The sequence below is a fragment of the Mizuhopecten yessoensis genome, unplaced genomic scaffold, assembly GCF_002113885.1.
Source record: "Mizuhopecten yessoensis strain PY_sf001 unplaced genomic scaffold, ASM211388v2 scaffold7781, whole genome shotgun sequence".
In the NCBI taxonomy this organism is placed as follows: Eukaryota; Metazoa; Mollusca; class Bivalvia; order Pectinida; family Pectinidae; genus Mizuhopecten; species Mizuhopecten yessoensis.
This window is the reverse complement of record NW_018407219.1, coordinates 46,293-59,283: the sequence shown is the minus strand read 5'-3', so window position 1 is coordinate 59,283 and position 12,991 is coordinate 46,293. Positions and strand designations below refer to the sequence as shown.

Genomic DNA, 12,991 nt, shown 5'->3' with positions numbered 1-12,991 from the left:
CCCCCACCCCCTTTAAAAAATCGGTTACAAATATTAATTTTAGCCCTTTCCTCTGCCATCAAGTGCTACACGTGAACAAAATCACGGCCTCAAGTTTTGACCGTCACTGTCACCAGCTAGAGAGGTCACTTTTCGTTTATGCAAAAATCCCTTCTATCATAATTGAAAGGTTTACATCTGCATTGATTCCTCAGCAGCAACATTCGTTTATACCACATGGAATCCCATTATAGCCCAAGACGAGTTACTAGGGTACCACACAGGCTAAAATCAACCTACTCGTACTTATGGTCTATTTCCATCTAGTCGTTCTAGACTAACATTCTTCTAAAGGAAATGTTGACGACGAGTGGCATGATGCCATATAGACACTAAGCCAATATTATGCAATTAAGATGTGAATTTGTACATTCAGTAATATTAACTTATTTTGTGTACGTGAACTTGGGTAGCAGAAGAAGAAATATATAAAATAAGGATATATGCCGGACTACACATTACTCCCGGTCCAATATAAGGTCAGGCCCTTTTTCTACTCTCTGTTATGATTGATTCCTACCGATTTGGGTGGTATAATATCCTATCATTGTCAACAATTGACGGTAAATTAATCAAACTCCATGATTAAGGTAATCCACAGTATTGCTTAAGAAATGTTTTTCATTTCTTTCGAATGTAGGACAGTGATGTAAATATTCATTCAAAAGGACGTATCTATTTTGATGCAGTTTTTACAGTTAAAAGTTAATCTCGTACGAGTTCCCACAGCCAAATGAGTGCATTGTACCGAAACCTCAATATCGTGTGCCGGGTTCATACAAGTACGCCAGAAACCATCTTTACATTTTGTATAGAAAGAGCAATGGGCGAAGAATATTGGCCATTGATACTATTCGAATGTTCACACATAGTAATTATACGTGGTGAAATTGATGCAATTTCATATTTCTTTCCTCGTCGTTAAACTCACGATAGCGAATTCCAAATCACTGTGAATAGAAAAGGACTCGAGATCGGCGTTGATAAAAATTCCGGATCTTGAGCTGATCATATTCTTTCCCTTTCCGAATACCATCATCTCACAAAAGCCAGTGATTTCCTAACCAATTTGAATATTGTTGTCAAAAGTTGCCGCTCGTGGACTATGAAGTAAATATTCTGAAATTTTGTTTTTTAGGGAAGACATTATTTCAATAAATAAACATTTCACTTAATTGATCATACAACATTTGAGTTTATATTATAACCTCAAATGAGTTATCAAATGAACGGATCAATAATTATTTTTCAAGGCAATTAAGATTTTTCTTTTCAATTTCAAATCAGCAAACATATCTTTAAAAAGTTGTTTTTAGGGTGCTATTAAATACCAAGTTAATTTTAGTCGTTGAAACTCTGGTTATTGTGGACATATGGAAGTACCTGGTTCAGAACGTATAATTTATCTGATCAAAACCGATTTCGGAACATGGAAGGGGTAAATTTGTTGATATTAATTTCTCAGGCCAATATGTCACGCAAATCAAACATATATCGCCATAAAGCATATAAATTAAGCTTTGATCAGTAATGCAATATAATTTATAGGGAAGTTAATATGACGTAGACTATATTTCCCTTGTTGATTTACTGTGCTAAGCATGAAAAACATACGTTTTACTTTAAATCCATCTAGCATTTCTAAAAGACTGTCGCTTTCTTAAATCTGTTACATAATTAAAATGTCATATGTTGGCAGTTTAGCTTTTTGGTTATATTTAAATTCATAAGTTCAGAATATTCAGAACACCAATAGTAAAGATAGGTTTTGTCCAACCAATGATGAGGGCATACTTATGTAATTGTTCTGTTGGTTAATATATCACATGATTCCATAGTATCATTGGACAGCAATGGATAACCTATTTTAAAGTATCGATAATTTCATATACTAATATTGACGTTGAGTGAGGGATGTTAGCTACAGGTAAGGAACGTGCCGTGTGTGTTTGAGAGTTGTTAATCTTAGACGATGTGCAAACCCATACCAAACTGACTGTTGAGGATATACCGGAGTTTCTGGTCTGGACTTAAAGAAACTACCCAACCCGTTACATTTTCTTTAAATACCTCTTTTCCATTTTGGAACCCCTTCTCCTGAAATACTCCTGCATGTAGTTGTGGGCATCCCTGTGAGGATTCAAGCCATTTCTTTTTAACCTGTCCAAAATATAATCTATCCCGAATTTTTACTTTTTAGGTCAAGTAAATATTGATCTTATACTAAAAGGAGATATTAATTTAAGAAATAATGATAACTCAAATATTGCAAGAATAGTTCAACTCTACATAGACAGAACTCGCAGGTTTGAATAGTTGCGTCCCCTACACTTTCACATCTTCTCACTTTTTCTTCTGCCCTCTTTGTCTTACGAGATATATATCATGATAAGTAAATTGATAATGAATGTGTATTATGTGTATAATTTGATATTATTTACTTACTGCTTATTACTTTTATGATTTGATTGTGTTCACAACAAAACATGCACTTTTCATTATACACATGTATTAATTTCTCCTCCCCATATACAACTGGTATCTGAGTACCGTACACAGCTAACATTCACAATCTATATAAAACAATATATTTATCCATACTGATTATGCTATGTGGGTGGGAATTTCCACGAAGACGAACAGGTGGAAACGGGTTTCAACAGCAAGGAAGGAATGTCAAGGAGAAAGTCAACCAAGGTATGGGATGTAATGGACAATAGACAAGCTGAAGGTGTGTGAAAAGCGATTAGTTTATCACAAGCTCCGTCTTCGTGGAAAACGAACTCTCACATGACTCTCAATCTAGATGAAAACTAATTATACAATGCAATTAAACTTAAGTTAGCTGTGTCCAAAGATTTTTCGAAAGATATCTCGATCTCTTCTTTGTCCCCTCTCTTACCTACAATCTTTCTTCATATATATATTTAAGTAGCTCTAAAATTGCGTGATATGTATTGTAATCAATTACTTTTTGTCGAAGAGGACTTCAATAAGTTGGCAAAACGTGTGTCCAATTCGTTTGCAACATCTGTTATTTGCAATAAAATATGTGTCCCGAGATTTGTTTCACTGAGCAGGTAAGCGGTGATATATTTATTTATGTAAATGCATTATTTATCAATTGAATCATTGTTTGTTTAACGTCCCTCTTCGGTGTTCTATCAAGTGTTCATGTTCAGCATGTCATTGGCATGCGGACAGTGTTTTCTCTTACACGAGTTGGATGCATTTCTACCGTTAGAAAGCTGTACAATTTATTATAATTATATAATATTTCTCAATAAAAACTAATACATTGCCATATTCTTGGTCTTATTAATGATATTCTCGTTTAACAAGATGGTAGTTATTCTTTTTCATTAGCTAGTGAACACGATTCGAAAAGCATAATGATTGATGATATTAAACTATCCTTCATATACGAATTCTGTCTCCTATGTCTTACCTTAATTAAGTCTCTTAAACAAAAAAGGTTTAATACAATCTTATTTAACGTAAAGAAATTGATTGAAATTACGATTTTTAGAGACAGGAGTTTCGTCTAATATTCATTAACGTGCACATTCTGTGAAAAGGTGTGTTACCACGGACTTAGATTAATTACAGGTACGGCGGTAACGCCAAGCCCATCGCTATGTATTGTAACCAACGGCTTTATCATGTCCTGGATTAGTACATCCGTTTTGTATGACATCCTGTGCCTGCTGTCGATGTAAGCACTTCAGTATATTATATCATGCCCCAGCCATAACAGCTAAATATCGACCGTCGTGGTTTCCGGAACCTTCCCCTACAGATTTATCCAGACGTCACGTGCCCATTGGAGCTGAATATAATGTAAAGCTATCGAGGTGATTGGAGATTATACACCTTTAGCGTTCGAGTGGACTGAACTAGAGAGACAATACACAGACATGGCGACGGTTGTCAGTGTCCGGAGTCCTGTTAAATTACAGAATTTTTTCGACTTCCACGCCAATACATTGGATGGGGAGAAAATAAATTTTTCCAAGTACAAAGGGAAGGTGATCCTGGTGATGAACGTAGCATCTCTCTGAGACACGACTGTACGGGATTACACCCAGATGAACGAGCTGGTCCAGAAATACGGGGATAAGCTTGTCGTCCTGGGTTTCCCGTGCAATCAGTTCGGACATCAGGTACGTTTCAATTGTATTCGTAAATACAATAATTTATTAATGTTTAAAATGAACAAATCAAAATTTAATAAATACCTTAAAACTATATCCGACAAATTCTTGTCGAAATATCTTTTTAATATCATTTAATGAGTTTCCACGCCTTGATAAGATTAAACTAAGCTTACGTTATTTACAACAATTGTGACAATAGCAAACAGTTTGTAGTTTCATCAGATTGACTAACGTACGTGCAATCAAGTTCAGATTTTACATTACACATCATCAAATATCTGTATTGTTCTGTGTCATTAAAACACCAAGTTGATTAGTTCACATGCTAAATGTGCAGCCTGTTTTAACTTGACTAGTATACAACATACAAATATAAATCTCTGGGTCTGGTTTGTTTGATTGATATTACTATAACGTTGGCTTTTAACCCGTGTAGACGGAGTCAGTGAAGTCTCGTTAGCTCACATCACATGACGTACGATACCTCCGCAAGCTAACCAGCCACGCCACGTTTTTACTTTAAAATTTGTCATCATTTATTTCCGTATGTACAGGAAACGAAATCGTCGCAAATTTTGTTTACACTGCAATTCAGTAATTTATTAGTTACAAGTTTTATTATTCAACTCAGAAAAAAAGTAACACGAGGTACGTGATAAGGTATTTTCTTATTCTCCACGAAGGTTTGGATACAAAAGTTATCAAAGTAGCAGTAAATCACAGTAGTAAAGTACAGTTAAAATACGTATTACAGTAATAGCCTAGTGTATTTATTGTAGTGATTCTGTAGTAAACTTATCATAGTAACACAGTAGTATACTTATTATAGTAACACAGTGGTATAAATATTATAGTAACACAGTAGTATACATATTATAGTAACACAGTAGTATACTTATTACAGTAACACAGTGGTATACTTATTATAGTAACACAGTAGTATATGTATTATAGTAACACAGTGGTGTACATATTAAAGTAACACAGTAGTATACTTATTATAGTAACACAGTAGTATACTTATTACATTAACACAGTGGTATACTTATTATAGTAACACAGTGATATACTTATTATAGTAACACAGTGGTATATTTATTATAGTGACACAGTAGTATATGTATTATAGTAACACAGTAGTATATATAGTATAGTAACACAGTAGTATATATATTATAGTAACACAGTAGTATACTTATGATGGTAACACAGTAGTATACTTATTACAGTAACACAGTGGTATACTTATTATAGTAACACAGTAGTATATATAGTATAGTAACACAGTAGTATATATATTATAGTAACACAGTAGTATATGTATTATAGTAACACAGTGGTGTACATATTNACAGTAGTATACTTATTATAGAAACACAGTAGTATACATATTATAGTAACACAGTAGTATAATATTATAGTAACACAGTAGTATACTTATTACATTAACACAGTGGTATACTTATTATAGTAACACAGTGGTATACTTATTATAGTAACACAGTAGTATACTTATTATAGTAACACAGTAGTATATATATTATAGTAACACAGTAGTATATGTATTATAGTAACACAGTGGTATACATATTAAAGTAACACAGTAGTATACTTATTATAGTAACACATTGGTATACTTATTATAGTAACACAGTAGTATATGTATTATAGTAACACAGTGGTATACTATTTATAGTAACACAGTAGTATAAATATTATAGTAACACAGTAGTATATATAGNAGTATAAATATTATAGTAATACAGTAGTATACTTATTATAGTAACACAGTGGTATACTTATTATAGTAACACAGTAGTATAAATGTTATAGTAATACAGTAGTATACATATTTATAGTAACACAGTGGTATACTTATTATAGTAACACAGTAGTATAAATATTATAGTAACACAGTAGTATACTTATTATAGTAACACAGTGGAATACTTATGATGGTAACACAGTAGTATACTTATTATAGTAACACAGTAGTATACTTATTATAGTAACACAGTAGTATATGTATTATAGTAACACAGTGGTATACTTATTATAGTAACACAGTAGTATAAATATTATAGTAACACAGTAGTATACATATTATAGTAACACAGTAGTATACTTATTATGGTAACACAGTGGTATACTTATTATAGTAACACAGTGATATACTTATTATAGTAACAAAGTGGTATACTTATTATAGTAACACAGTAGTATAAATGGTATAGTAATACAGTAGTATACATATTTATAGTAACACATTGGTATACTTATTATAGTAACACAGTAGTATAAATGTTATAGTAATACAGTAGTATACATATTTATAGTAACACATTGGTATACTTATTATAGTAACACAGTAGTATAAATGGTATAGTAATACAGTAGTATACATATTTATAGTAACACAGTGGTATACTTATTATAGTACCACAGTAGTATACATATTACAGGAACACAGTAGTATACTTATTATAGTAGTACAGTAGTATACGTATTATATTAACACAGTGGTATACTTATTATAGTAACACAGTAGTATAAATGTTATAGTAATACAGTAGTATACATATTTATAGTAACACATTGGTATACTTATTATAGTAACACAGTAGTATAAATGGTATAGTAATACAGTAGTATACATATTTATAGTAACACAGTGGTATCCTTATTATAGTAACACAGTAGTATAAATATTAACGTAATACAGTAGTATACTTATTATAGTAACACAGTGGTATACGGATTATAGTAACACAGTAGTATACTTATTATATTAACACAGTGGTATACTTATTATAGTAACACAGTAGTATACATATTACAGGAACACAGTAGTATACTTATTATAGTAATACAGTAGTATACTTATTATAGAAACACAGTAGTATACATATTATAGTAACACAGTAGTATAATATTATAGTAACACAGTGGTATACTTACTATAGTAACACAGTGGTATACTTATTATAGTAACACAGTAGTATATATATTATAGGAACACAGTAGTATACTTATCAAAGTTACAAAGTAGTGTTCGTATTTTAGTAACACAATATTATACTTATTATAGCAACAACGTTTATACTTATTGTACTAACACATTAGTATACTTATTATAGTTACAAATTAGTATACTTAATATAGTAATAAATAGTATATTTGTTACAGTAACAAAGTAGTATACCTATTTTGGTAACACAGTAGTTAACTTACCATAGTAAATATACCGTAGTACCGTATACATTTATAGTAACACACTTGGATACTTACATCTGTACCATGGCATATTTTTGTAATGATATAGTAGTATATGTATAGTAAATATATATGTATAGTAAATATATATGTATATGTATAGTAAATATATATGTATAGTAAATATATATGTATAATAAATATATATGTATAGTAAATATATATGTATACATGCAATGCTAATAATTCTGCCTGATCAATAATTAATTACAATAACCACGGACTTAGATCCGTTCAATAACTAATGATAAAAGTACATCGAGGGTAAACCACTCTGTGATGTAATACCTGTGGATAAGATCATAGTGTATGAACGTGTCAGTTCTCAAAAATCTTAACGGAATAATTGATGAGCGTGTCAGTTTTCAAATATGTTAGCAGGGAATTCTAAACATGATTGGTTGATGAATAGTTTCTGCCAGATTATTAAACTGGATTTGTCTACGAATTCCCTTTTGAAGAGATTCTGAGTATTAATACCCTATATACTCTTTTAGATTAGTTTTCATTTTATCCTCTCGTATAGTGTAATATTTTATATCAGTGTATATTATTATAAATAGAAATTCCGAGATACGTGATCTATACACGAGTCAGTTTTATATCTACATACGAATACCTTACGGGGAGGGCTTTAGCCGGAGATCCTTTGAAAGATACGAAAGCATACCGAAAGTTTAGATGACCTGCTTCACTGGTTTTTGCCCGCTAGTCTTAATTTCTAAACTGTGTATTTTCTGAATGAAATGAAATGTGAAAGGGCGTGCGCACGCACCAACAGTTGTTAATGTTACTATACCAATAGTTGTTATTGTTACTATACCAACAGTTGTTATTGTTACTATGCCAACAGTTGTTATTGTTACTATACCAACAGTTGTTAATGTAACTATACCAACAGTTGTTATTGTAACTATGCCAACAGTTGTTAATGTTACTATACCAACAGTTGTTATTGTAACTATACCAACAGTAGTTAATGTTACTATGCCAACAGTTGTTATTGTTACTATACCAACAGTTGTTAATGTTACTATACCAACAGTTGTTATTGTTACAATGCCAACAGTTGTTAATGTTACTATACCAACAGTTGTTATTGTTACTATACCAACAGTTGTTAATGTTACTATACCCTCCCTGTTGTTAATGTTACTATACTCTCCCTGTTGTTAATGTAAATATACCCTCCCTGTTGTTAATGTTACTTTACCATCCCTGTTGTTAATGTAGATATACCCTCCCGGTTGTTAATGTTACTATACTCTCCATGTTGTTAATGTTACTATACCCTCCCTGTTGTTAATGTTACTATACCCTCCCTGTTGTTAATGTAAATATACCCTCCCTGTTGTTAATGTTACTTTGCCATCCCTGTTGTTAATGTAACTATACCCTCCCTGTTGTTAGGTCATGGGTTCGGTTGCATCTCTCCACCAGATCGTGTTTACGGATAAACTCATCAACAAATCGATTTATATTGCTCATTAAAGTGAGCGTGTAGTCCGCAACACGCTATCTAACACCATTGCTTGTTGTACGTACTGCTCTAGTCTACCTAGCCTTGGGTATTCATGACTTCCTATCGTACCTATTGCTCTAGTCTGCCTAACCTGGCTATCCACCACCTTCTGTTGTACCCACTACTCTAGTCTGCCTAGCATGGTTAACACCAACTTCTGTCGTACCTACTGCTCTAGTCTGCCTAGCATGGTTAACACCAACTTCTGTCGTACTTATTGCTCTAGTCTGCCTAGCATGGGTTACACCAACTTCTGTCGTACCTATTGCTCTAGTCTGCCTAACTTGGCTATCCACCACCTTCTGTTGTACCCACTGCTCTAGTCTGCCTAGCATGGTTAACACCAACTTCTGTCGTACTTATTGCTCTAGTCTGCCTAGCATGGGTTACAACAACTTCTGTCGTACCCACTTCTCTAGTCTGCCTAGCATGGGTAACACCAACTTCTGTCGTACCTACTGCTCTAGTCTGCCTAGCTTGGATAACACCAACTTCTGTCGTACCCACTGCTCTAGTCTGCCTAGCATGGGTAACACCAACTTCTGTCGTACCTACTGCTCTAGTCTGCCTAGCTTGGCTATCCACCACCTTCTGTTGTACCCACTGTTCTAGTCTGCCTAGCATGGGTTACACCAACTTCTGTCGTACCTACTGCTCTAGTCTGCCTAGCATGGCTATCCACCAACTTCTGTCGTACCTACTGCTCTAGTCTAGCTGGTGTTCCTCTCTTCCTCTTTCTGTCGTAACTTTTGCTCTAGTCTACCTAGCTGAATATATTGATTTCTGTGTATAGAACTAAACCGTTTATATGATTTATTGTCTGGTTGTATCAGTATACATGCTGGTGCACATCCAGGATAGTTTTCGTATGATTTAATTTCTTTAGAGGCAAACTCTCCTTTAATCTGTCCACTCCCGGATATAATAAAACGTGGCGTATGCAGAATTCACGACCTGAGATAAAACACTGAAACAGAAATGATGTTTGACTAAACGTGTACAAACAACGGAGTGGTCGACTTCCTTATTAGCACGTGCGGACGTGGTTGGTGTAAAATCGATACGTGAATTGTTAATGTCACGTTTATTCTGGAAGGAATGTAAAGGTAGCAATCAACTAAACACCGGTTCAGAGTAAATTCAAATCTGAACCGACATGCCGTTATAATCTATATTTGATTCAGAGAAAAGTTACTTGCAAAATGTATTATCGATTGTATAATTAAAACTTTTCAAGAGTACACGTAAACTGTTTGACCCCACTGATCAGTTGTAACAAGCTAAACATCTGGTGTGTTGTGTAATTGTCTATAACCTGTCACGGATGCAGGATGTGTATCAGTCTTTATAAATATATACTACAATGCTCATCAGATACCTAACACGTTTATATGACTCATTAATGAAACTCCTATTGTTAGTGCAACTGAGTCGCTGATCAATTAGTTAACTGACTCAGCAGATTACGCGATACCACTGCCTGTCCTCCCAACACGCTGTATGTCTATATAGCAGTCACATCAAGGATATCCCCAATCATGTTATATCCTTTTCTGACTCAGTGGATTTTTTTTGTCCGGAAACTCCTTCTAAAGATATCGACCGATAACTACCACCTGCATTTTTTTGTTTACAAAGTTATGGTCCTTCGTTGAAAAATCCTTGTCCGGACAACTCCTCCAAAACTACGGGGCAAATTTCAACAAAAGTTTTCAACGAAAGTTTTCAACGAAAGTTTTCACATATGATAACTACCACCTGATATTGTGCATCCGGGTTTTTTCCCAAACTTTTTTTAATGGAATTATGACCGTTTGTCCTGACAACTTCTTATCTACTGGGCTAATTTCAAAGAAAGTTTACTCATATGGTTCTTCCCCCTGATGTGCATCAGGCTAGTTATGGCCCTTTGTTAAAAATCTTTGTCCTCACATATTTTCTTTAAATAATAAGACAATTTTAGCAAAACTGGTTCATCTAGACTAACAATATTTGGTATATAAGTATGTTTAGGCATGGGGAGGGAGTACAGGAAGTATGTCAGTGTCCTATATATTAAATAAATGTTCAGCTCATTCAATACAGAAATTATTACTGGTGGGAGACTATGGATTGCTTTGCAATGCTTTGCCTTAGTATATATAGGAGCGGGGGCTTTGGTTTATTTAAAATAGAAGTCTTTAAAATTGATCTGTTACTTTATCTGTTACTTTATCTGTTACTTTATCTGGTATTTCAAGTTTTCCAATCTTTATTTTAAGTGCCCTTAACATTTGCATCGGTGGTTTGCTATGTTTATGTCGACGCGTGTATTGACTGTTTCCCTATGTTTATGTCGACGCGTGTATTGACTGTTTCCCTATGTTTATGTCGACGCGTGTATTGACTGTTTCCCTATGTTTATGTCGACGCGTGTATTGACTGTTTCCCTATGTTTATGTCGACGCGTGTATTGACTGTTTCCCTATGTTTATGTCGACGCGTGTATTGACTGTTTCCCTATGTTTATGTCGACGCGTGTATTGACTGTTTCCCTATGTTTATGTCGACGCGTGTATTGACTGTTTCCCTATGTTTATGTCGACGCGTGTATTGACTGTTTCCCTATGTTTATGTCGACGCGTGTATTGACTGTTTCCCTATGTTTATGTCGACGCGTGTATTGACTGTTTCCCTATGTTTATGTCGACGCGTGTATTGACTGTTTCCCTATGTTTATGTCGACGCGTTTATTGAGTGTTTCCCTATGTTTATGTCGTCGCGTGTATTGACTGTTTCCCTATGTTTATGTCTACGCGTTTATTGAGTGTTTCCCTATGTTTATGTCGACGCGTTATTGAGTGTTTCCCTATCATTGTGACAAAGCATGGATTGAATGTTTCCTTATCTTGGTGTCAGTTTGTGTCGACGCCTTTATTGTCCGTTCCCGATTTTGTGTCGACGCCTGCATGGAACGTTCCCAATGTTTGTGTCGGCGCCTGTATTGAACCTTTCACCATCTTTGTGTCCACGCGTGTATACTGCTTCATGCGGCTCTGTTTTTCTTAATCTTAGCGTCGGTGCGTGTATTTAACGTTTCCTTTTCCATGTTGCCGTTTCTGATTCACATTTCTTATCAGCTTTTACACCTATAATCTCTGTAATACGCACATGTCATGACTTTGTATATTATGTACTAATGGGGTTGTTTCCACCGTCCACAGGAGAACACCAAGAACCACGAGATCCTGACAGCCCTCAAGTACCTCAGGCCAGGCGACGGGTTCGTCCCGAAATTCCCGATATTTGAGAAACTCGAGGTGAACGGGAAGAACGCGTCCGAGATATTTGTGTTCCTGCGCAACCATCTTCCACTGCCGAGTGACGACCCAACCTCCTTCATGAAATCATGCAGTAGCATCATTTGGGAACCAGTGACCAGGACAGACCTGGCATGGAACTTCGAGAAATTCCTCATCACTCCCGAGGGCAAACCTTATAAACGATTTAGTCGTTACTATCTGACTTGCAACCTCCAGAGTGAAATAAAAACACTAATAGAGAAGTTTAATGTTAAATAAGTAATGGACGTATTCAGTAAAATCTGTCTAATCACCCAGGTTTGTTTGGATGACCGTAAAACAGGGTTATAATACAGACTCAAAGGTCAAACGGTTACTGTTAACTGTACAGGAAGCTTCCAGGTGACTATCGTGGAACACAAATAGGGAGCTGAAAGGTCGGATTGGACAGGTCCTACTGAAGCCGTAGTATCATTTCATAATTTAAATGTAATCAGGTTGTCATTTTTTGCCATGTTAACTGTATACACGTTTGTATCTATGTAAATGTATGCGTGTCTCGGGGGGTCGGGTTGACTGGGTGTGGTAGGGTCACCTGTACTGATGATCAGTGCTCCAGAAAGCCGTTGTGCCGGTGCGCTGTGATAGCCCACAGGTACCTACCATACCCAGTCAGCACTCTTACTCGGGCCAGCAATAAAATACACAAACCACAGCAG

General features: G+C 34.9%; 1 protein-coding gene across 1 annotated transcript; it reads left to right on the top strand.

The window, feature by feature from the left end:
* Positions 1–3,765: 3,765 nt before the first annotated feature.
* Positions 3,766–12,990, top strand: LOC110454349 (glutathione peroxidase 2-like). The gene is made up of 2 exons (XM_021503806.1): positions 3,766–4,202; positions 12,195–12,990. Exons 1-2 carry the CDS (start codon positions 3,957–3,959, stop codon positions 12,549–12,551), a joined length of 603 nt encoding a protein of 200 aa, XP_021359481.1. The 5' UTR covers positions 3,766–3,956; the 3' UTR covers positions 12,552–12,990.
* Position 12,991: the final 1 nt, after the last annotated feature.